Source organism: Crassostrea angulata, chromosome 10 (assembly GCF_025612915.1).
Source record: "Crassostrea angulata isolate pt1a10 chromosome 10, ASM2561291v2, whole genome shotgun sequence".
Classification (NCBI taxonomy): domain Eukaryota; kingdom Metazoa; phylum Mollusca; class Bivalvia; order Ostreida; family Ostreidae; genus Magallana; species Magallana angulata.
Window position 1 is genome coordinate 37,305,610 of NC_069120.1, and position 25,074 is coordinate 37,330,683.

Genomic DNA, 25,074 nt, shown 5'->3' on the forward strand with positions numbered 1-25,074 from the left:
CACTGTAAACTTTATACAATGATGATTTATGGTATTTCAAAAAGTACTTAGAATGATATATTGGGATAGAACAAAGAGGTTTTACTGTTTGAAATTTCAAAAACTACGAACGACTTACTTAATATGATCCGGACGTTCAGTCACGTGATAAGTTGCAGCGTGAAAGGTGGGCTGAAAAGAAAAGTACGTTTCTCTTTTATGTATCTGCGATAAAAATTATCACAAATGCACTATCTTTTAACATTGTGCGTTTACTTTGTGTGCAAGTACCTGTTTCTACTTATTCATTTGACTCTTTTGTTGACCTGCCTACTGTTAATTACATGTACCAATGTTTACATTAAATGCATGTATGCTTACATTGTTTATGAAATGCAGTAAAAAGGCTGTCCATGTTAAGTAAATTCTACATTGTTCTATGAATAACATCTGCCCACATAGTATAAAACTTTTATAAAATTTAGGTTGCTTACCCTGATTCCTTATAAAGCACATTATTGTAAACTATTTTTTGCAAGATAAATAAATTAGCAAAATTTGACATTATTTTCAATTTTTTCATTCAAAACAGTTTGGCAAAATGGCTGAAATAGACTCTGCAATGGAAGAAAAGTTACTTGGTGATGACCAGAATGCAGAAGGAAAAAAAGAAGGAGGTATTCTATTGCAAGGCTCCATGTACACATTATAGGATATAAACTTTTCAATTGAATGTTTTTCGCAGTTTCATTTTAAAATGTTATTTCAGGAATTTTTGACCACTCACAAATTTTAGCAAGTGGAATTTTTTTTTATTTGCAAAATTAAATGTTTACTGGCATTTTTTTCTTCTCATAGTATTAGTAATAATTTGAATAATTTCATAAAAAACACTAATTATCTGTAAAATATCTTAAATTCCACATGTCTTGCTAGTGTCTGTGTTAGTACCTTTTTCTGTGTTTTTAAACTCTTATGACTTTATACATTAAATAAACTTATAAGTGAATTGCTCAGTAGGAATTTCAGTCCCAGACAACATAGGTGTAAAAGAGGTTTCAAAACGTACTTGCCCTAAAAGAGTGACAATTAGTGCATGTGTTCACTTGTTCAATTTCTTCGTTAGTGCCGCAGAGGGGTGTTAAAAGATAAAGATGAAACAAATTCCGTTATAATTAGTTGTATTAAATCATAAAAAATATTCATGCTTTTCATTTTTAATTGATATTTAAAACCGTATGATTAGGATAAGCAAGTGGAAACTAAGGCCCCGATCATGAACAATTCTAATGATAACATCTGTAATGGTAGCCTAAATGGATACAGTGAACACACAGCTCAATATTCACGGTGGTTTAATGTTTATGGGAAAATTGTCTGATCGCAAACAAAGTGAATTAAAGACACCCAAACTTATGTTTCTTTGTCTACAGTATATTCAGTGTAACTTTTAAAATCTGAAAAAGACTTATTTTGTTACTTGCAAAAGTTAGCGACCACAGGTCTCTTTTAATTCGCAGTTTCAATTTTCAGCTTGCATTTAGAGAGTATTTACCGTTAATTTTGACCCCTGGTATTTTGACGTTTATTTGAATGTTGCTGATTTTCTTATACATTTTCATGCTTATTATTTGTTAATAAGATACTTTAATTAGAAAAATTGTTCAATGTTTGCTTGAGTTAAGAAATACCAATGCAAAGCAATTTTACTTTCATTGATTTGTCTTTTTTCCTATGTGTCAAGGAAGCTAAATGATTGGTTAATGAATTACCCATCTCATGTGCATTGAAATTTTGAATATGATATATTTGGCAATTAACTATACTGGCATAGGACCAATTCTTGCCTAAGACCATTTCTTGCCAGTGCATTGTTATGTCATTTTATTAACACATAAAATTATACACAAAAAATTACATAACAATGGTCATTGGCAAGAATGAGTCACACACCAGTATAAACATAAAGAAAAATTCCAAATATTTTAGATCTCAAATTTTTATGTTCTTGACACAAATCTCTTTGTCTAAAGAAAATGAACGAGCTCCAGGAATGGCTATGACCATCCAATCCTTTTACTTTCCCGTTATCTATGATGAGTTTATCTTTAATGGTAGATACAATGGACACATCAGAAAATTCAGGAGAGTCAGAGCTGGTGGAGGTGAAGAAGGCAGATGATGAAGAGCCAGAGGAAGAGGAGGATGCCGAAGGAAAAGAAAAACCAGCTGAGAAAAGAGAGGAAGAAAACACATTACTGACAAATGGTAGGTCGTTAATGTTGTTGGATATTCTGACTTAACTTTCCCCTTTTAAGATCTGGCACAAAATGTCAGAGGATGATAATGAAAGTATGTAAGAAAAAGATTGTTGATATTGATAAGATATTTGAGTTAATGTCTTAGTTTATGAAAGACTCTTGCAGTAAGAAGCCTGGCCTGTATGACTATACTTGTATCAATTGTTCTGGTTCAGAACACAAAAAATGTTGAAAATTCATAAAAAAGAAGTGAATTCTTATGTTAAGATTCAGAATATACATCAGTTACAGACAGGCATTGTTTCTATTTATTGACATAAAACTCAGAATAAAAATTGTGTAACACACAACTCACTGTCATTGATTTCTTATATTCTTTTAAATCTAGCTATCAAGGGACCCATCAGGCTGTCTGTTGTTTTGATCAAGGATCTGTCCAATCATGACCTGCATCAGGTGTTACACAGGTGTTCTAAGGCCACTCTGGAAATGGAAAGGAGGCGAGGGTATGAATACAGATCTTCTTTAATGATACTGTAAATTCCCTATTTTACGCAAGTACTTAATTCCACGATTCCGCAGTTCTGCATCAAATTGCGAGAATATAAAATCGCTAGCACCAATTTTTAGTTATAGTTTCAATTTGCCCAAAACTGTCAGAAAAAAAAGAGTGATCTTCTCACTTCTCGCGATTTTACACGGCAATAAATTCCTTGCCTTTAATAGGGAATTTATAGTATATGTCATTTATTTTCATTTGTAAGCTTGAAGAAAATATTTATATATTTTTTTTACCATATTAAAGAAAATATGAAAACTTTTTTTCAGGGTTTTGACTTTGTGGTTTGACCCATGGAGATCAATTGGAGCCCTTGCTATTCTCAAGAAACTGGCTAAACTGCAACTGTCTGGAGAAGACTTTAAAATGGAATGTCCAAAAGCATTAGCATCAATGCTGGGTATGTCAAAAAAAATGAAATCCAATGAATTTAAAGACTACATACTTGGTTAGTATATACGAGGGTTGTCCCAAAATAGTGTAGACAAGTGGCATTATTCAGTTAATCGAAGACACAGAAAGATGAAATTTATGCTACAAAGGGTTCAAGTAATTTGCATTCAAATAATGTTTTAAAATCATTTATTGTTTGACATTAAGTTATCTTATTTACTCAAAAAATGTTTTGGCTACAACAAAACTTTTAAATATTTTATAGTGCGTTTATGACAAGTTGAAGAGTTAACTCTTAATAAAATAATGACGTCAGCGTTTAAGGCCGCGCAGCAGTATCTGATCTAATTAATTATTTTGAAAAAACCTTGAAACAAATCCTAATCAACTTTTCTAGTAAATAAAATTAACAAAATTGATTCGAAATGCGTTTTGTGAATAAGTAGTTTAACAACATTGAAAATATTGAGACGAGTATGATGAGAATAGGTGAGAAAAAGAAACACAGACCAAAATCAATGGACGTCAAAATGTTGAACGACACATTGTGGTAAGACGGATGTTAGACAACAAGTCATTCAGGGCAATTTTGGAGTCGTCAGATCGTTAAGACTAATGAAATATTAAAAACAAATTCGAAATGTATGTTGAATGTGCACTCATGGTACACGTTCAAAGAAAAAAAATTTTCCAAGACATTTTCGGAAATAAAACGTAAATGTTATCGTAAACAGTATGATATGGAGGGGTTTAGCAACAATGTGAACACTGGAAATTTCTGACGTCGCACATTGCTTAGCCTGACAAAACCTGTTGTTACTAATTATTCCTTTTCTCAAGAATTAAATAAAGTACAGATTTGAATTTTTCAGTATTGTTTGCCTTTGAAGTCATTTGGTCATTGAAGAAAACTAAGAAGTCTAATTAAATTGCAGTGAACAAATTTTAAGTTATGTGTCATGTCTACACAATTTTGGGACAACCCTCGTATATTCAAATCAATGCACAAATGTCCTACTGTAAAAGATATATAATTTATTAGAAGATGAGCTTGTATTAATTTAAAAATTCTTCTGTTTAATACATTACGAAAATGGTCTATACTTTGGTCTGTTTTTAAATTTTTCTTCTGCATATTTCAGGAACACAGAAGATAAAAGAAAAGTATCCAGATTCAAAATTTGGTAATTATTGGAAAGGGAGAAAAATATCACTCACTACTATGAAAAAATAGAAATATATAAAGAAAAGAAGTATCAAGAATCATTAAAAAGAGATCAAGTCATACTTGAAGGCTTTGTGCCATGAGTTTGAATATTTGAAAGTTCATATCTGAATTTTGAGCAATATGAAATATGTATAATGCTCTTTTTATTGACAGAATTTCACTGTCAAATTTGCATGTGGCAACATGGAAACCACAATGGTTTCATTTGAACCCTGTCATCCCTATACTGGACTATTCCATGAAATCTGTGGGTTACTGCCACTCACACTTGACAAAGAGGGGTGGCAGGGTTTATCTTGTGACTTGTAAATTTACAGGAAATAAAAATAAAACTCTGTATGTTCATGACGTACCACCTGAAACGTCTGAAGAGATTTTACGGGTCATGTTTCCCGATGTTTCTAGTGTCAACCTACCGGTCGATAAAGAGGGGAAGAAACTAGGGTAAGTCAGTCACTAGCCACCGTGGCAAGTGCTTTTGCATTCTACAAGTTTTTCATCCATTGTTTTTGTGTCACCATCACCACATGCAGTGAGTATTACTACATGTAAATTCCACTCCCTCCATGTCTGTCAGTTAACTATCTGGCAGGGGTGGATCAAACATTAACTACCTTGGTCAGGGTGAATCAAACATTAAATACATGGCTGGGGTGGGTCAAACAAAAAGGTCACTATAGATTCTGGGCCCCTTCTAAAAGATTTGTGTTGCCTTGTTAATGTAGAACGCTGAAACATCATGCTTGTTTTGTTCGAATTTGGTAATTTTAACATATACTTTTCTTCAATTGAAAGGAGCTTGAGAAAATTTTTTTGCTTGTTAACTTTTAACTGCTATTTTAAAAAATTTGTTAATTTTTCAAAGGAATCTTATCCCAGTCAAAGACATGATATGTTGGAAAACGAGGCAGAAATTGAAATAAATCTTGTATTTACAGGGTAGCCATTTTGGATTTTGTGTCTGGAAAGGATTGTAATGCAGCATTGGAAAGAAATCCCGAAATCCAGATCTTGGACACTAACTGTACTGTTGATTGGTACTTCCCAGCTCCTGAGGATGGTAATTGAACTGAGTGATCTATGATGTATTATCACTTCTTAATCTTATTGTGAAATCTTGACACTATTTTACAGTCTCTCTGAAGTGTCTGTTTCTGTCACTTTTTGTTGTGGGTTTTTTTTCTTCTTCAAAATTGTACATATTACCTATCAGTGAAAATTTGGTTTGTAATTGATCTGCAGAAAAGAATTCAAACTTTCCTGTCTGACCCGTAACTAGTAACATGAAACTAGAGACAGGTATTGGAAAAATCTTACATCTTTTATTTATTTGGAAGTTCTTTAGCCTCCTTGGACAATTTTTCAACATGATCATCATGGAAATTTCATGTTTGCAATGGCAAATCGCAGAGGGGGCATTTTAAAACAGAATTTTTGTCCCCCGCCGCAACGCGGAGCGGGGACATAGAAATGCTGGGCGTCCGTCCGTGTGTCCATGGGTCTGTGTGTCCGTCCATCACACTTTTTTGTAAGCGCTCTCATGCCTACAAATTTTGACGGATGTTCATTAAATTTATACCAAATGTTTATACCACTATTACCGTGGTCAAGTTCGAAAATCAGCATTGGTCGATACTTTTTGTTGGAGTTATGGGACTTAAACCACAATAATGACTTCGTTTTATCCAAAAATTGACCTTGTAAGCGCTCTCATGCCTACAAATTTTGACAGATTTTCATTAAATTTATACCAAATGTTTATACCACTAATACCTTGGTCAAGTTCGAAAATCAGCATTGGTCGATACTTTTTGTTGGAGTTATGGGACTTTAACCACAATAATGACTCCGTTTTATCCAAAAATTGACTCAGTTATGGGAATAATGAATCAGCCTTGGTCGATAGACTCGATACTAGTATACTGCTTGACCGGCGGGGGACCCAGGAATTCTATTCTTGTTATACTTGAATGCATGTGGTTCGAATACACATTTATGCATAATTAAATATAAAAAAAATATAGCAAATAATAAGCAAAAAGTGATGGAATTCAGGACTTGAGACAAGCCTTAGACGTTTTTTACCATTAATTGTTTTAGGGAAACAATTATACTTTGGCAATAAACACTGAATAGAAATTCCACACAAAGGACTATGTGCGGTATGATGCATTTTTCACCCCCAAAATATAATTTTTTTTAAAGACCTATTAAAATAAGGTGGCAGATAGTTGAAATGTTATTAAAAATGAGTGTTTAAAAGGTTATCACCACAGTGACGTCATTATGTAGAAATGACGTCATGAAAATTGTCTTATTTTGATAAATTGATGCTTTGGAGCAATAAATGTGTGTTTTCTGATGGTTTTTCGACTGGGAAACATCGAGCGCAGGCTAGCTCAAGTACCATTTTTTAGTATGATGTGTATAATTATAGGAAGAAAAACATACGTTAAAATTGTACCTAAGTAGACCTGCGCTCTATACTTTCGAATGCAAAATACCCCCCAAAAAATGACAATATTTTCATTTTTGCAAAATTTCAGAAATTTACGTGATGTCATAGATAAACAGCGAATGAGTAATGATGACTTAAATCAAGATTGAAGTGATAGGCATTCTCTGTACAATGATTTATGGAGATTTGATTTTTATACGACACTATTTTTAAAATTGGGGGCAAATAATGCCAAATATTTAAACATTCGAAATATTGTCCTTTATATGAACATATACAATACCAAACTGTTAATACACCTACAATTTTCTGTTAATCAGTGGAAGAGCCAAAAGAAAGACAGAAGAAGCAACACAGAGACCAGACCAGTGGCTGGAGGAAAAGGAACCGTGGGGGAGGGTATGGGGGGAACTTCAGAGGAGCCATGGGGGGTGGAGGAGGCGGCGGCGGTGGTGGTGGGGGCGGCGGCGGGGGTGGATTTGGTGGTGGTTTTGGTGGCTTCCCTGGAAACAGAGGACGCGGGAACCACATGGGCCATGGGGGCTTCAACAACAACAAGAGATACAGTAAGTCACCCATGCAAAGAATGTGTATCAATCATTTGTATGTACAAATCTCAGGAGGATTCCTTTCTGAATTTACCTACGTTTCATACATGTATTCACATTTTTTTAAAGAATTTTTAATGGTGAATGGTGTGAATTATCAGACTTTAAGTTATACATGTACGAAGAATTCACACAAAAAAAATAAAATAGACATTGACATGTTTTGTAAGGCAGCAGACGTCATGACTGGTCTATGAAGAAGTCCTCTTGAAAAAGAACATTTTAATAGTAAATGTACCCATACATGTACATAACTATAAACCAACTGTTATACATGTGTGAGAAATGTCTTGAGGTTCGCGAAACCCATGTCGTCACCAATTTTTCTTACCACAAACCAGTCCTCAAATGTCTTTGGTATTATGTTTTACATATAATCAAAATTTAAATTGGGAAAATTAATCGCCAAGAACCAGTTTGACTCTAGTAAATCGCTAAAAAAAAGTCGCCCTGTATAAAAGTTGGTTTACGGTGCTCATCTTTAAATGATCAATCCACTAGGAGTCTATCTTCTTCAAGTGGTTCTTTTGTCCTCTGCAGTTGCAAAGCAGGAACACATGAATCAAATGTTGATGAACCAAATGCAGAATTTGGCATCAATGGTCCAGGGAGGAGGTGGCCCCGGGGGATTTAGCGACCAGGGGGGCTACGGTGAGTAAATGCTGTTTGTTCTAAATCCTCCTTTAATTATCAAACAATGGCAGAATTTAAGCATCTTTGTGACTGTTTTTAGTGATTAACTATCATTAATGGTTTCTTTGGTGTGTAATCAATAGTGACTTTGACAGAATTAAATTATGCCCATTACAAGTTACAAGTACGTTATGTTAAGGCCAAAAAAAATTAATGATTTGTTTCTCAGGCACCGCCGCATCAGTAAAATCATCGCCGCATCAAACTTTTTTATCGTTATTTTTCCGGATTTTTCATATCTTACCAATATCGGTTTTCTCTATTATAAAATCAATGTAAACAAACCCTCAGAATAAAGGCTTGTCTCTGTCAGTAAAAAACCTTATTTTATCTGACACATCTACCCAGTGACCAACCTAGGGGGATACTTGGGCTAAATACAAGTTTATGTAAATATAAGTACTCGCTTTGTGGTCGGTAACTTCGCCAGAATTTCCTCAGAAAGAGAGGTTGATGTTGCCCTGTATTCTGAGTTTACGATCGTGAAAGTTAACCCCAAAAGCAATAAAATGATAATCATCTAATTCAAAAGACATTGTCATAGCCTAAGTTAAATCCTGTTGTGATTAATAATTAGCGGCTGTCTTATTTTTAGAGGTTATAAATACGGTTGATGCATTCTCATACTGTGCACTGAAAATTACAACCGATGTTTATAACTTTAGGTGCTGATATTACAATTAGTTGGTAACTTGTAATAAGTTAATAACTCTGCCAAGTTCGTGCTAAAATAATCATAAAACCGTTTGTCTACAGTTATCTTTAAAATAAAACAGATCCAACTATATGACGGTTGTAATTGGGTCAAAGGGTTGGACTATTACCTCCAAAATACACTGAAACACATAGACTGATTTCATTTGTCATTTAGCCAACACAATTACGAAACATTTCATCTACAAAATATATGAATACTGTACCTAATAAATTAAATTTTTAAAAGTGGATAAGAATTCAAATTTTTTAAGAGTTGTTTTATTTTTAAATATTCTATACATGTATTATCATTAGCATTATGCCATTGTCAAAGAATGGAAGTCTACCTGATTTCTCAAATTTCTCCCTATTTTTCTGAGAGGGAGAATTTCAGAAATGAAGTCTACCTAAACTAAGTTTGCTCTAGGTCGGTCCCTGTTAACACTACCACTGAAATTTCTCTGTTATCTTAAGAAATTGAAGCCTCTGTGATATTGCCTAGTAGCAGGAATAAAGAACAATTGTATTGTTTGAGAATTTTATGATGACTAATTTACTTTTTCTTGATTTCTGTCCTCAAGGCACTGGAGATTGATAAGAAAACACCCCAAATGAATGCTTTATTTGATAAATTTTCATATGGCAAATTCAACTTGTGAAATGCCATAGATAGTCCCCTATTTCAGTTCAGACCTGTGTTGTTACTGTGGAGGGGAAAGTGAGCTGCAAAATGAAGCAGGGGCACAAACCATTTGTCATGTTTGTTCAATTGCAAAAACTCAACCTTTGAAAAGGAAACAGAAACAGCTAAAACGAACAAATTAAAACAAATATTTAAACTTTGCCAATGTATCAGCTTGATGAATATATGCTGATGAGTACACAAATAAATAATAAAATATGGGTTAACATCATTGTAAATTTTGTCTTAAAAAAAAACAAAAAAAAAAAAAACCTGCCTGCCTCATCAAAATTTCAAAATTTTGGCCCGAGAAACTAATGATTAATTTTTTTTGGCCTAAAAGTTACCATAGTTCTCCAATTTCAGAAAAATAAAAAAAATACTGGTAGATACGTATTGGATATTTGTAAAGTTTGTATTTGATTTACTTATGATTTAGATAAGTCTATAGAAGTAAATCATGGTTGAATGCACAAAATTTCCACATGTACATGTATACAGGTTTATCATACAAATTGTATATTTCTATATTAAAATGAACCAATGTTTTTCAATTATTGTACAAAGTATAATATTTTGTTCTTTGAAGTACATGTGAGTATACTCTAACCTTTAAAATACTTTCTACTCTAAATCTTTAGGTCCAGGTGGCCAAGGGGTAAGTGTTTATTCATTACAGTGCTACTTATATTTACTGTAAACCAACTATTTTTATACCCCCGCTCCGAAGGAGAGGGGGCATACTGTTTTACCCTTGTGTGTCTGTCCGTCCGTCCGTCCGTCCGTCCGTCCGTCTGAATGTCCGTCCGTAACAAAAATTTCTGTCACATTTATCTCGGCAACTATTTATCGCAGATGCTTGAAATTTTTACACAGTGTTTGTTAAGGCATGCCATATCGTGGGATATATTTTTGTACCAATCAGACGTCAACTTCCTGTTAAATGACGACTTTGTTTATTTTTAGCAAAAATTTTCATACAAATTTTCGTCAAAGAATTCTCAGCAACTGTTTATCACAGATGCTTGAAATTTTTACACAGAGTTTGTAAAGGCCTGCCATATCGTGGGATATATTTTTGTACCAATCAGATGTCAACTTCCTGGTAAATGGCGACTTTGTTTATTTTTAGCAAAAATTTTCATACAAATTTTTGTCAAAGAATTCTCAGCAGCTGTTTATCGCAGATGCTTGAAATTTTTACACAGTATTTGTATAGGCATGCTATATTGTGGGATGTATTTTTGTACTAATCGGACGTCAACTTCCTGTTTAATTAGTACTTTGTTTATTTTTAACCAAAATTTTCAAACAAATTTTCGTCAAAGATTTCTCAGCAGCTATTTATCACAGATGCTTGAAATTTTTACACAGTGTTTGTTAAGGCATGCCATATCGTGGGATATATTTTTGTACCAATCGGATATCAACTTCCTGTTAAATGAGTACTTTGTTTATTTTAGCAAAAATTTTCAAACAAATTTCCGTCAAAGAATTCTCAGCAGCTGTTTATCGCAGATGCTTTAAATTTTAACACACTATTTGTTTAGGCATGCCATATTGTGGGATATATTTCTGTACCAATCGGATGCCAGCTTTCTGTTTTAAAATGTAGTCTTTGCTTATTTTGCATATTCACATCATAGTGGGGGTATCACTAGTGAGCATTGGCTCACAGATATCTTGTTCACGGTGACTTTATTTTGCAATTTATCCAATATAAACTGGTCATCAGCGACTTATTTTCCTGACCAAGCCTTATCCACACCTGTTATTTTTTAGTACAACTACATTTTTATTTCAACTATATGGCAAATATTAGTCTGCAACAAGAAATATTCGCGACAATGAGGTGAAAATTTCTTGCACACGAATAAAAGTTGGTTTACAGGAAGCTCATCAGATGTATTTATTATGTGGGAATAGGATTTTAAGGTATAGACTATTAAAAGAGTAAAGGATTTGTTTTGTTTGAATAAGTAATATTAGAGTACAGCATTTGTTTGTTTATGATAACTCTTAAGAACCTCTCAAAAGCAAAATTTTGCAAAATGTCATGGTCTCTTTTTACAAAATGGAAGATTTTGGATTTTTTTTAGGTGGATGATTTTGATCAAGGATTTCGTGACAAGTAAGTATACAATTCTTAAGATTTCTATAAAGGTTAAATGGCATATCTAGGCGAAATATGTTGGTATGAAATTGAGTCAACATACGTAAAGTACATCAAAATTAAAATGAGGGTGTAATAAACTAAACTGCCAAACTTGTTTATCAACATGATTTCTTGTATTTCTTATTTATTTTTATGAGGTATAACGCTTTTAACATTAGTCCTGATGAATTTAAAGGAGCGTGATCATGATTTGGGTCATATTTTTTTGTTTTTAATGTTTTAATAGAATGCTTCAGTAAGGCATTTCTAATAGTCAACCAAAATTTGAGTGTCATTTGTCGAGTTACAAGCAAAATTATATTCCCAGCTTACAATTCTTTGTTTATATGTAAACAAAGCTCAGGTCATGTTTTTCGTTTTACATTTTGAATGTTAAAAAGGAAATTCTAGGTTTAGACGTAAATGAAAGTGAAAAACACCAAGAACTGTTTATCAATGTTCAAACAAATTAGTAGATTGAAAATCAGCTTGAAAAAGAACTTTAACCAATATATTGAACCAATGTTAACAAAAGCATGGCACTGGCCTTGTTTACAAAACAAAGAATCGTGAGCTCTGTACATGTTTCTTGCTTTTAACCGTGCTACTGACACACAAATTTTGGTTGATTGTTAGAAATGCATTAATACTAAAGCATTGTAAATAATAAAAATGGAAAAATGAAGTTTGACCAAAGCGTGACCTTTAAAGTATTTTCAAAATTTTTATTGTGATAAAATGGTCCATGTTTTTGTTCATATTCATATATTTCAGTTGCGTGAACTGTTCAACACATTTTTGTTTTTCCTAAAACCTGAGTCAATTTACAAGAAATTTTTTTTCTTATTCACAGCTTTGAAAACTATCAGTCTGGTTATTATGATGATGACTATTCAGCTCCAAACAAAAGAATGAAAGGTTATTATGTGTGACTTCCTCTCTTTTTCCCCTTACTTGTGTCAAATTAAACAAATAGAATAAAGTTATATGATGTTTTAATACTGTTGTAGGCAACCGAGGCAACAGACGAGGCGGTGGTGGAAACATGGGAGGGAACATGGGAAATATGAGTAACATGGGAGGAAACATGGGAAATTTGGGAGGAAATATGAGAGGAAATATGGGAGGAAATATGGGAAATATGAGAGGAAACATGAGAAATATGGGAGGAAACATGGGAAATATGGGAGGAAATATGGGAAATATGAGAGGAAATATGGGAGGAAACATGGGAGGAAACATAGGAAGAAATATGGGCGGATGGTAGACATGTGGACAGGTAATCTAATGAATCAGGTGTACCATTATATCATCAAAAGCTTCCAATATTCTGACAGATGAAGTGAAACAAAGTTACAGCGAACATGCATATAACAAAATTGCACTTAGTAGACTGTTTTGTTTACCTTTGCTTAAAATTTTATTACAAACTTATATATACATTGTAGCTGATTTAAAAAATTACAGTTATAATGCATCAAAATTGGGCCTCCCTGGTGCTTCTCTACAAATGTGATGTACCATAAACCACGGATGTCACATGCACAAAAAATTACATCTGAATACATGTTAGGGACTAGATATATCACTCTTTTTGGGGTGTTTTTTGTTTGTTCACAATATATGATTTAGAACATTACTTCTTGCTTTTTTTTAAATTCAGGCTTGCATTATAAATTTTACTTTTCTATTGATCTGTTTCATAAGACAAATCTGATGAAATTGTTGATACAGTAAAAAAAAAAAAGATATGAAAAATGTTTTTAAAAAAAATTATGATTCCTTCATGATTCTACATATTTTCATGATTTTTTCTATAAATCTCTTCCACAGGTTTACCAGCACATGCTCCAACATTGCAGACTTTTACAGAGTTCTTGTTGTGCTCATAAAATAAACACTCATTGTAATTCATCAAAACATCATGGACAGACTTTTTAAGTGTTCTTTGTTTATAGATGTGATTTGAATTTGTTTTTGTATATATGCTTACTGTTGTCTTCTGGAAGGGGATAATAAAAAAACCGCAAAAAATAACAGACATGTTTTTTGGCCTTTTTAGCTCACCGAGACGAAGTCGGGGGGAGCTTATGCTATACCCTCGGCGTCGGCGTCGGCGTCCGGACCTGGTTAAAGTTTTTGTTGCAGGTCCTGTATCTAACTTATTACTTGTCCTATCTTCACCAAACTTGCATGAATGATGCATCTGGACCTACTAATGGACTTGAGAGACTTGGATGCTGAATCTGGGCCATGAATTTCAGATGCTGGAGGAGGTTAAGGTGTTTGGAGCAGGTTAAAGTTTTTGTTGCAGGTGCCCTTTGATAGCCATTTCTAAGTTACTACTGGTCCAAACTTCACCAAACTTGCATAGATGGTGTGTCTTATGATACTGATGCACCTGACAGGCTTGAATGCTGAATCTGAGCCATAGGTTTCGGATGCTGGATGAGGTTAAGGTTTTTAGAGCTGGTTAAAGTTTTTGGAGCAGGTGCCCTCTGATGATTATATCTTACTTACTACTGGTCCTTACTTCACCAAACTTGCATGGATGGTGTGTCTTATGATACTTTTGCACCTGACAGGCTTGAATGCTGAATCTGAGCCAAAGGTTTCGGATGCTAGATGAAGTTAGGTTTTTCGAGCAGGTTAAAGTTTTTGTTGCAGGTGCCCTTTGATAGCCATTTCTAAGTTACTACTGGTCCCAACTTCACCAAACTTGCATAGATGGTGCGTCTTATGATACTGATGCACCTGACAGGCTTGAATGCTGAATCTGAGCCATAGGTTTCGGATGCTGGATGAGGTTAAGGTTTTAAGAGCTGGTTAAAGTTTTTAGAGCAGGTGCCCTCTGATGATCATATCTTAGTTATTACTGGTCCTAACTTTACCAAACTTACATGGATGGTGTGTCTTATGATACTGATGCACCTGACAGGCTTGAATGCTGAATCTGAGCCATAGGTTTCGGATGCTGGATGAGGTTTAGTTTTTTTGGAACAGGTCACATGTTTAATATATGTAGGTAATAGCACTATTTCAAACTTGCATATATGATCTAACTATAATATAAATGAATGGCAGAGGTAGCTTCAGATGCAGAGCCTGATCTCCATTATCAAGGATGCTAAAAAATATATCTTAGTTATTTCTGGTCCTAACTTCACCAAACTTGCAAGGATGGTGCGTCTTACGATACTGATGCACCTGACAGGCATGAATGCTGAATCTGAGCCATAGGTTTCGGATGCTGGATGAGGTTAAGGTTTTAAGAGCTGGTTAAAGTTTTTAGAGCAGGTGCCCTCTGATGATTATATCTTAGTTATTACTGGTCCTTACATCACCAAACTTGCAGGGATGATGCATCTCATGATACTGATGCATCTGACAGGCTTGAATGCTGAATCTGAGCCATAGGTTTCGGATGCTGGATGAGGTTTAGTTTTTTGGAACAGGTTACATGTATTATAGATAATAGCTTGCATAATTGATTTAACTATAATATAAATGAATTGCAGAGGTAGCTTCAGATGCAGAGCCTGATCTCCATTATCAAGGATGCTAAAAATTCTCCTACCTCACTCAAACCTGCTTGATAGATGTGTTTGTTGTTAAATGATTTAACATGATTCCTATGATATAGTATTCTATGATATGATACACTATTGTTTTATATGATACAATGTAATATCATACATTATATTGTAAAAAGTTATACGATATGATATGATATTGTATCAATTTTTTTGTACATTATTATATGATATTGTATTATGATATTGTTATGTATAGTATTGTATATTATTATACAATATTGTAGAATATGATATTGTATAATATATTATTTTATCGAATGATATTGTTTCATATTATATTGCAATATATGATATTGTATCATATGATACGATATTGTATATTATAATTATAGCATATCGTATGATACAATATTGTATAATATGATATTGGTTTATATAATATATTGTTATATAATACATGAAATTGTATTATATGATATTATAAGATATCATATAATATGATATTGTATAATATGATATTGTATCATATGATATGATATTGTATAAAATGATATTGTATTATATAATATTGTACTGTATCAGATGATATTGTATCATATGATATGAAACAATGTTTTATCAAATTATATTGTATCATATGATACAATACTGTGTATCAAATATGATACAATATCATACAATACAAAATTATACTATATTATACAATATAATATCATATGTTACAATATTGTGATGTTTTATGTGATATGATATAGTATCAAATAATGCTATATTGTATTTATATTAGATATTATGATATTGTATTATGTGATTAAATACAATAATGTATAACACGATACAATGTCATATTATATGTTACAAAATCATATTGCATCAATATTTATTACAGTATTATATTGTATTAAATGATATATATTGTAAGTATCATTGGATGCAATATCATATTTTATATTATTGTATTGATAAACATTGTATCTTATAATAATGTATGAAATGAACATAGGATTATCATACAATTTTTTTACATATGATATACGATATTGTGTCAAAACAGTATCCATGAATATCCAAGATCATTAACTATGATTTTCATATCATATGATAAAGGTGGTTTTAAAGGTGATGCCTCATAAAGTTGATGCCTCGTCTCGGTGAGCTTTGTAATCTGTGATTACCTATGTTTTTTTTTTTTTTGGAATAAATTCGTTAGGTTAAAAAATCAATGAAAGTAATTAAGAGAAATATATTATGTTATTGTGTTCTTCTATTGAAAGTATACATACAGTTCTTGATGTCACAGAGAAATATATGATATATAAAAGTGTGAATTATTTGTATATAGTGGGCTCAGTATTGCAATGATTGCATGATTCTACTAGCACTAGATAGAATGTTCTATCGTTAAAATGACAGATATGTGCTACGGACCTGGTTTAACCTGAGCATAGCCTGGTCACAGTAATATTATTCTTTCTATACTAGCACTAGCTAATGGGGCAAGTCCTTTAGCTCAGTTGGCAGAGTGTTGGTTTTTAAACTAAAGGGCTCTGGGTTTGCTCGAGCCTTGTTGTGGTCATTCCTCCTCTCCTGTTGCACATACAATGCCTCCGGTCTACTGAACTCTTATTGAATGGACATGTGTAGTCATTTATATGACATTTGATTCATATTATAAATCAAATTCAGTATGCTATTTACATCATTGTCTTATTTAAAGTACATTTACTTCTGTACAACTGGAATTTTTCTGTAGGCTAACCCCCCCCCCCCTTCCAAAGAAAAATTATGACTTTGTTATATTAGAAATTATATCAAACTATTGTAATAAAATTAATGTCATTAAATAGAATAAAACAATACTTAAAATAAAAAAAAAGGTGACTTTCCTCAGTCAAATCGTAGTCAAATAAAAATAAAATGCCAAATTGGGGGTGGGGGAATGTCACCATTGTAGGATTCTTTCGTAAGGAAATTTTGCAATATTCTGTGAAGTTGAAATTATTCCCCGCCGTCGTGGCGTGTGTATATCAGTATAAATTGCGGCTCGGTAGTATTATGGGCCTAGTTTTATTCACATCCTTATGGCGACATGGTACAATCAAGTCGTACACTGTTGTGTTTGACAACTACCGTTTTCCTCGCAATTTTCAACTTTAAAAACGAAAATGTTGCATCCAATATAAATGGAGGATGGTAAATACATGTCTTTAATATACATTTTATGTCCGATTTAAAGAAAGAACACTTTCGCCAATTCGGGTCATACACGTTTCATGCGAAAAATTCGAGTTTCCTCTGTTCGTTTTGTAGGTACACTGACGAAAAACTAATTTTGGCCACACCAGGGCCATGTACTGTGGAAGTCAGAGATGCAGCATCTCTGTCACAGAGAGAGTTTATTGAAAGGTTAATAGATATTTAGAAAATTATTGGAAAAACTCGCATTTGCAGTAGCATGTTTAGCAGGGACGTTGCACATTATATATACATGTATACTATTTTTTTGGCTTTGGGTATTGATTTGAATAAGATTAGATCTAACACGATAGTGTACATGTACCATACATGAATTCTTTTTATTTTTTATTTTAGATATGCATACACAAAGCCAGTAATTATACAGCATGCAACAGATAATACAGTAGGTATATACATCATGCAATATGTTCTTTGATAGTGTGGATGATTGGCATAGTACTGCCATACTCCTACTAAAGTCTCTCTCTCTCTCTCTCTAATCTGTTGTTAACTCAGGTCACTTTGTCTTTGTATTCTCTATAAGTTAGTAAAATGTATATGTAAAACTTAAAAAATGAATACATTACTACTATTACAAATTATTTATATATTTGAAATATATATGACTGTATGTGTACCTTGATCTTTAATGGAAAGAAGTAATATAGGCTATTTTTTGGCTGTTGTCTTGTCAATATACATATGATACTTCTGTGTATCAATCGGTATATTTATACCGAGCGCAGTTAGAGGTGGGCGAAGCCCGCCTCGCAAAGCGAGGATTAATGGTAACACCTATATATAAGAAAATCAGTGAAAAATGAGAGTTGAATCAGGGGTACTAAGGTAAAAAAAAAATCTTCCAGCCCTCGGCACCGTCTAATTGGCAGCCATTTTGTTTTTAAATCATTAGTTCGATCATTGATTGACTGGTACTTATCGATGTTTATTACCCCTAAACTCGATTTTAAAAGTTCCAGTGTTTCAATAGAAGGCAATTTAAATTAAAAGAAATTAAAGAGGAAACCAGATAAGTTTCAATAGTGCTTCAATCAAGAAACACAACTAGTTCTATGTATGTCTTATCAAATTATCAGATAGAAAATGAAAACATAAACATCAAGAGACTGGTCTTTTAGATACTGAATAAATTATTAGGGCCCCGCAAGGATTTGCGGGTGCCCTATAGTAATCACTGTCCGTCCGTCCTTCTGTCCGTCCGTCTGTCACTCTTCCGTCCACAAATTTTCAGTTTTTTTCTAATAACTTTTTTTATGGTTGCCCAATTGAGTTCAAATTTGGTATGGTAGTTCAGTAGGCAGAAATACATATTTTGATGCTAAGTTTGGTTCTCTATGTCTTCTGGTTTGGAGCTGGGGTGGTGGGGTAGATTCCTTAACTATGCATAAGAATGAATGGGCAAAGAGAGATAACTGCTGAGAATGTTACCATTGTATACTAGGAAGGCTGTGCAATATTTGTCCTTTGGGATTAATTAACATTCCACAGGAAGAAAATCCTAAGCTTGATCTTTATCTGTCACATTAAGATTAATTACTGCACTGCCTGTGTCTGCAAATGAACTTTGTTTTGAAGTTAAGGTCAATTTTGAATGATGTGTAGTATTGTGTACATTCTTTGAAATATGGATTTAAAATATACTACATGTATTCATACTTTATTTTGGCTAAAATACCGTACACAATGATTTATGATAATTTTATTGAATTCTAAAATCAAGATATATATTAAGATATCCTTTTTCACTATTTTATTTTTTAATTATAATTTATTTTTATTTTTTTCTGCCTTAATGCTGTTAATTTTAACAGGTAATCAGATAATAACCCCATTCTGTCATTTCTGAAAAAACAAATCTTATTGTAAATTTAGAAGAAAAGGATGAGAGAGCAGAACAATTAACCCCCTTGGATTAATTATCTTGCCTGCTGCAGAAAATTTAGTGGATTATCTCTATCTGCCATATGAAGATTAATGAACACCTTTGTCTGCAACTGATGTTTGTTTTAAAGTTGAGGTCAACCCTGGGTGATACAATGTATTTGCATTCACTGAAGGCTTGCATTTTATAAAACACCTGTTTAAATCTTTTTTAAATACACATTTAGTTTTTTTTATAAGACATGAGGTTATCCCTGTTTTATGCAGATACAAGGTCACTATTTAGAGTTTTTGGACATTCAGGAATTATCTTGAAATTTTAAAAATACAGTTGTTACTTATAATTTTCATATTTTTTTTTTAAATGTAATCAAATTAAACTCTCATTCCATGAGCTGCACCCTTATATTTTTACCCCTCAGTTTAACACTTTAATTGTTGGATGAAAATCATATCCAACTACAAATCATGAGATCCTATATATTGCAGTTCTTTACATCTTATGCCGGGCATTTATTTTTCATCATTGTTAATATAAAGAGGATGGAATTCAAAGTTTTTTTCACTTCTGTATATTAATTGTCTTAGCGGGGCCCTTCCTGTCTGGTCAGTTTTCTAGTTTAATTTTATTACCGCGGCATTCATATGAATTAAATTAATGAACAAAGAAAGAAGAAATTAAAAAAATTCGGAATCACGCAACTCTCTGGCTATTTCCGAAGACAAAACTTGAACATTTTACATCTGAAATATGACGTCATAATGTAGACTGAGCAAGCAACGTTTAGTTTAACTTTGACGAATGCTTTGAGTAGGCAACCAACCGGATCCTACTGTGTGCGTTTCAAATAAATTTTGTTCTACAAAAATCAAATTTCACTTTGTTAAATCTGCGCTAGGTCCAACGGTCACACCGTTTACATATTAAAATATTTCTTAAATTAATCTATAGTCTGTCCCAAGTAAATGTTTCCATCACATTTGGATGATTTTTAATAAAAATACTCATACCTGTTAAAATTGATGAAAGGGAATATCTCCAAGATAACCTCATTGGCACATTATCATTATTTACTTTGGAAAAATCACAGGAACAAAAACAGATTTATTAAGGAGATATATAATACGGTAAATGTTGACATATTTTCTCCATTTGGAAGTCACGATTTTTTAATGGTATCATCCGGGTACGTTTATGTCGATTGCTATGTAAATTAAGACTCCTTTATTTTTATTTCTATATTGAAACCTTGAAAAGCTAGAAGGGGTGTTTCAAGGAGGAAATCTTTTTTTTATATACTTTTGAATGAACGCCGTTTAAAATCTGAGGTATTTGTGAAAATCGAAAATCTTGGGACTAAGTATAGCACTAGCCTTTAGCTTTTTGTTGGTTTTATAATGAAAGGGTCCTGAGTCCGAGCCTAGTTGTGGACTTTCTTTAATTTATCTATTACATTGGCACCCAACAAAATACAATCAAACTTCAACATCTCAAACACAGATACCTCGAATACAATGGATATATCAAAGTGATTTGTACGTCACAACCACTGATTTTTCAAGTATTTTACCCTCGATATCTCAAAGTTTTTTAAAAAACAGTCCCATATAGTTCGAGATAATGAAAATTTTGACTTAACCTAAGAGTAGATGGAATGAATAGTGACTGTCATGTGTGAGAACCCTTTAGCTCAGTTGGTAGACTATTGGTTTTTAAAATGAAGGGTCCCGAGTTCGAGCCTAGTTGTGGATTTCCTCCGATTTTATTATACTGTCTTCTTGGTTAATTTATATTTGCACCCCATGATATCTCATTGACAAAGTTATGTTGAAGTCCCCTCGAGTTTGAGTTGCCAATATTTACCTTATAGAACTGTCATGTAAATTTTATTGTTCAAGTATATATCATCAAAAAAGAGACAAGAAAAAAAACCTTACATTTGTAGCTGGGTATCTTTTCAGGAATTCCACAAAATATGTGAAAAAGATCCAATGTTACAAAAATATGGGTCCAAAAAGATAAGATTAAGTTCTGCCAATACCCACTCTTATGATAAAAGTAAGTTCACAAAATATGCATATATATTATACATGTATCCTAGCTGTTTTTAAGTAATACACTTTATATAAGTCACATTTTCTCAAACAAATTGATGAATGAAGCATTCTGAAAATTTTTCATTGATTTTCATCTGGCAATTAATTAATATTTGTATATAATGATAAAGATTACAAACTTTGCAAACTGCTTTCAGGGGACGTAACTCTAAAGTATTATGTGGAACATGTGATGAAGCCCCAGACTCTAGACATGTTGGGAAATGGTAAGAAGTCATGATATTTTTTTATTCGATTACATGTTGAAATGTTTATATGGAAAATGATTATCATTTTTGGAAAAAAAATAATATGAAAAAATGTAATTATCAATAATTACGAGATACTTGCCTTTACTTTTCTTTACTCCATTTTACCTATCAAAAAATATGATTATGTATGCTTATCAGTTAGAGAGAAAAAATAGTGATATATTTTAAACTGAATATGCTTATTTATATATATTCTAGAATGAAAATTAGTCTTGCAGTTTGCATTGCAAATAACTATGTCTTTGACATATGATGGCATTTGATTCCAGAAACATTTTACTGGTTTGGAGACAATAATTATACAGAATGGGAAGAGTTATTCAAGCAGTACAACCCTCCCCCATACAAATTACCAAGAATGACCGGAGCTTACAGCTTTGGAGTGGCAGGTATTGAAAAATTTAATGGTAGTAATATTTTTCAAAGAATTTGTGTAGAAATAAGGTTTTAATCAGTCCATAACTAGCACAAGTTTTTGTGTGTAAAAATTGCAATTTTTGTTACACATAAGGAATTGTAGCTCCCAGGTTGTCAATCCAATTTTTATAGAATGGCAGCTATAGACCTATAGCTAGTATTGAGCATTGCATAATTTTTTTTGGAAATAAATTCATAAACACATATTTTTACTTTATATTCTCAGGAGATTAGATATGGATTCATAGAATATTATTTCTTGACCTAAAATGAAGTTGCTGCCCTTCATCTCTTACAGGAGCAGGCACAGGTGTACCTTTCCATTTCCATGGGCCAGGATTTGGGGAAGTTATTTTTGGTAGAAAAGTAAGCAAATCTCAAGATTCCTTGAACAGAGAATATCAATTTTAAAAAAAATAGAATACAGAAGATTCCGAATGATTATGAATGCCTTCAACTTATGAATTATAATCAAAATCACAGATTCATGCAGAATAGATAACTTCTATGAAAAAAAAATTGAAAGTTGTAAATATTTCTAAAAAATCAGTACAAAAGAACACCTGCAAAAAACCACTTTCCCTGTAGTACATGTACATATGGCTGTGTTTTTTGTAGGTTGCAAATCTTTATTTATTTTGATTGTTTATACTATGTTGCCAAAATTGAACTCACCAAAGTAAAGCTTACCATCATGTGCAAATACTCATTTTTAGTGGAAAATTTTCATATTGCCAAAATCATTAACATCAAATTAATTTTTATTCCATTATCTCTTATACCGGTAATTCCCAAATTTTATACCTGCCAGAAATAATCTGCTGTTTTATAGTATAGTATCAACGTGATATCATTTTTACTTTTTTAATGTCTAAAAGATTGACATTATCAGTGCAATTTAAAAAAGAATTATCTGGAAAGATTTTCAATGAAAATGCTGCATTACATAACAAGGTTGGTTAATTACAGAGATGGTTCCTTTATCCTCCTGAGAAGACCCCCTCTTTTCACCCCAACAGGACAACACTGCAGTGGCTAATGGAGGACTACCCTAAACTACATCCTCAGGACTTTCCATTAGATTGTACAATCAACCAAGGGGAGGTCAGTCAATTCATTCATCCATCCACTTATTTATCCGTTTATCCATCCTTTTATTTGTCCATTTTCTATCCTTTTTTCCACCCACGGTCACCCATCTGTGTAAAAATATCAACTCATCCATACTTCACAATACAATTTTTGAAGTGTCTGTGTGAAATTTATTAATCAAATATATATATTTTTTTATTTTTCAGATAATTTATTTCCCAGATAGGTGGTGGCATGGTACCTTAAATATTGACACAAGTGTTTTTATATCAACATTTTTAGGTTAATAATAAATCTATTTATTTTAAATACTGGTATTGTTTTTATTTGATCTTGAAACACATTTTAGAGAGTTGACAACTTTTTGATAAAAGTGTGTTTTGCTGTTTGTCACTTAAATTGTATTATGAAAGACCTCGTGATATCACGAACTTGACAATGTCGCGAGTCATAAACCTTGAGTTCTAAATGGGTTATCTGAAAAGCATGCAGTTCAAACATATCACTGTAAGCATTTTATGGTGGAATTTTGCCACCTACATGAATTTTGTTTTCCTCGAATTTTGTTGCTCGATAATGAGACAAGGAACCGGAGACAACTGAATGAGCTTCAATATAGATTTATATCGTAAACACCTTCCTTTAGCTACCAAAGCTATTCAATATAAACATATCTGTGTCCAGAACAAATAAGTGGTTTATATTACATGTTGTATGAAATACAAATGTAGAATATGATGCATAATTCATGGGTTTCCAAATTATAGACAAATTATTAATATTTCCATTGAAGTTAGGAATATGCGTTTAAATGTTGGTTTCAAGGCTATGATAACAACGAATTGCATTTTTAGCTCACGGAGACGAAGTCAGGGGAGGTTATGCTATACCCTTGGGGTGGGCGTCTGAACTTGATTAAAGTTTTTTTAGCAGGTCCTGTATCTAAACTTGAGGTGATGCCTCATTTGGTGAGCTCTGTAATATTTGATTACCCAAGACCACCAAACCTTCATGCGTGAAACATCACCCACACCCCTCCACAAGTGATTATTTTCCCAAACATGATAGCACCTTGAACAGGAACTCTAGCTGTAGAATATCAGAGAGACCAGTCTCTAGAGTTTTCTTTTTAGTGTGATTATTTCTATAGTGTAAACAAATTGCTAAGGAATCTATGACCCCAAAAGAGCCTTGTTTTGTTAATTAGGATGATTATATTAACAGCTAATTATAGAGAGACATTTTTAAAGAAATATCCTAACCAACACTTAGGGCCAACCGCAATCCATTCATATTGGAGCATAGCTATTTTTCTCGGTATCATATTTTTATTTCAATATTTGCAGTGATGTACAGCTAGATTTCCCGAACAAACAAAAAATGCGTTATAAAGACAATTTGTTGATCGTTTAACAGTTTGATTGACTTACTTATTTTAAAAAAGAATTTCCTCTCGGAAACAGCTGTTCATCCCTATTCATAGAAAAAGTGAAGAAAAAAAATTATTCTTGGTAACCAGAACATATTTATAAAATTCACGTTTCCCAACTTTGTTTCTTGATTCACGATTCTTTTACTCCTATATTTAAAAAAAAGTGAAATTACCGAGCATATTTTCAATTTTTCAATAAATTATTTTTGTAGACATTAATGTCCGTTAGAACAACATAATTTTTTTCGTAAATACACAAACTATTATTAGGAAAGGCAATGTTCGATATTTTGCTAGATTTATGGTACATACTTAAAGGTTGCATAACATATGTCTATAAGTCAAAATGTATCACACACGCACACACACAAAGAGA

At 32.7% G+C, this 25,074-nt stretch overlaps 1 protein-coding gene across 2 annotated transcripts; it reads left to right on the forward strand.

Moving 5' to 3' along the window:
- The first annotated feature begins 571 nt into the window (after window positions 1-571).
- Window positions 572-23,575, forward strand: LOC128165143 (RNA-binding protein cabeza-like). 2 transcript variants are annotated; one of them, XM_052829389.1, is made up of 20 exons: window positions 572-656; window positions 2,098-2,247; window positions 2,629-2,746; window positions 3,069-3,199; window positions 4,335-4,376; window positions 4,738-4,864; window positions 5,359-5,480; window positions 7,199-7,444; window positions 8,027-8,137; window positions 10,199-10,215; window positions 11,657-11,688; window positions 12,566-12,630; window positions 16,664-16,706; window positions 17,841-17,889; window positions 21,351-21,447; window positions 21,644-21,712; window positions 22,027-22,146; window positions 22,473-22,540; window positions 23,144-23,278; window positions 23,473-23,575. In XM_052829389.1, exons 1-20 carry the CDS (start codon window positions 581-583, stop codon window positions 23,551-23,553), a joined length of 1,899 nt encoding a protein of 632 aa, XP_052685349.1. In that variant the 5' UTR covers window positions 572-580; the 3' UTR covers window positions 23,554-23,575. The 2 variants fall into 2 exon arrangements, with proteins under 2 accessions (XP_052685349.1, XP_052685348.1); XM_052829388.1 differs by lacking the exons at window positions 16,664-16,706; window positions 17,841-17,889; window positions 21,351-21,447; ... (3 more) ...; window positions 23,144-23,278; window positions 23,473-23,575 and adding exons at window positions 12,723-12,991; window positions 13,546-13,761.
- Window positions 23,576-25,074: the final 1,499 nt, after the last annotated feature.

Excerpts from the sequence above, each read along its gene's own strand:
- LOC128165143 (XM_052829389.1), top strand. The coding sequence starts at position 581 with ATGGCTGAAATAGACTCTGCAATGGAAGAAAAGTTACTTGGTGATGAC. Across the intron at positions 4,377-4,737 it reads GTATCCAGATTCAAAATTTG|GAAATAAAAATAAAACTCTG; the intron begins GTAATTATTGGA and ends GTAAATTTACAG. Across the intron at positions 22,541-23,143 it reads AAGTTATTTTTGGTAGAAAA|AGATGGTTCCTTTATCCTCC; the intron begins GTAAGCAAATCT and ends GGTTAATTACAG.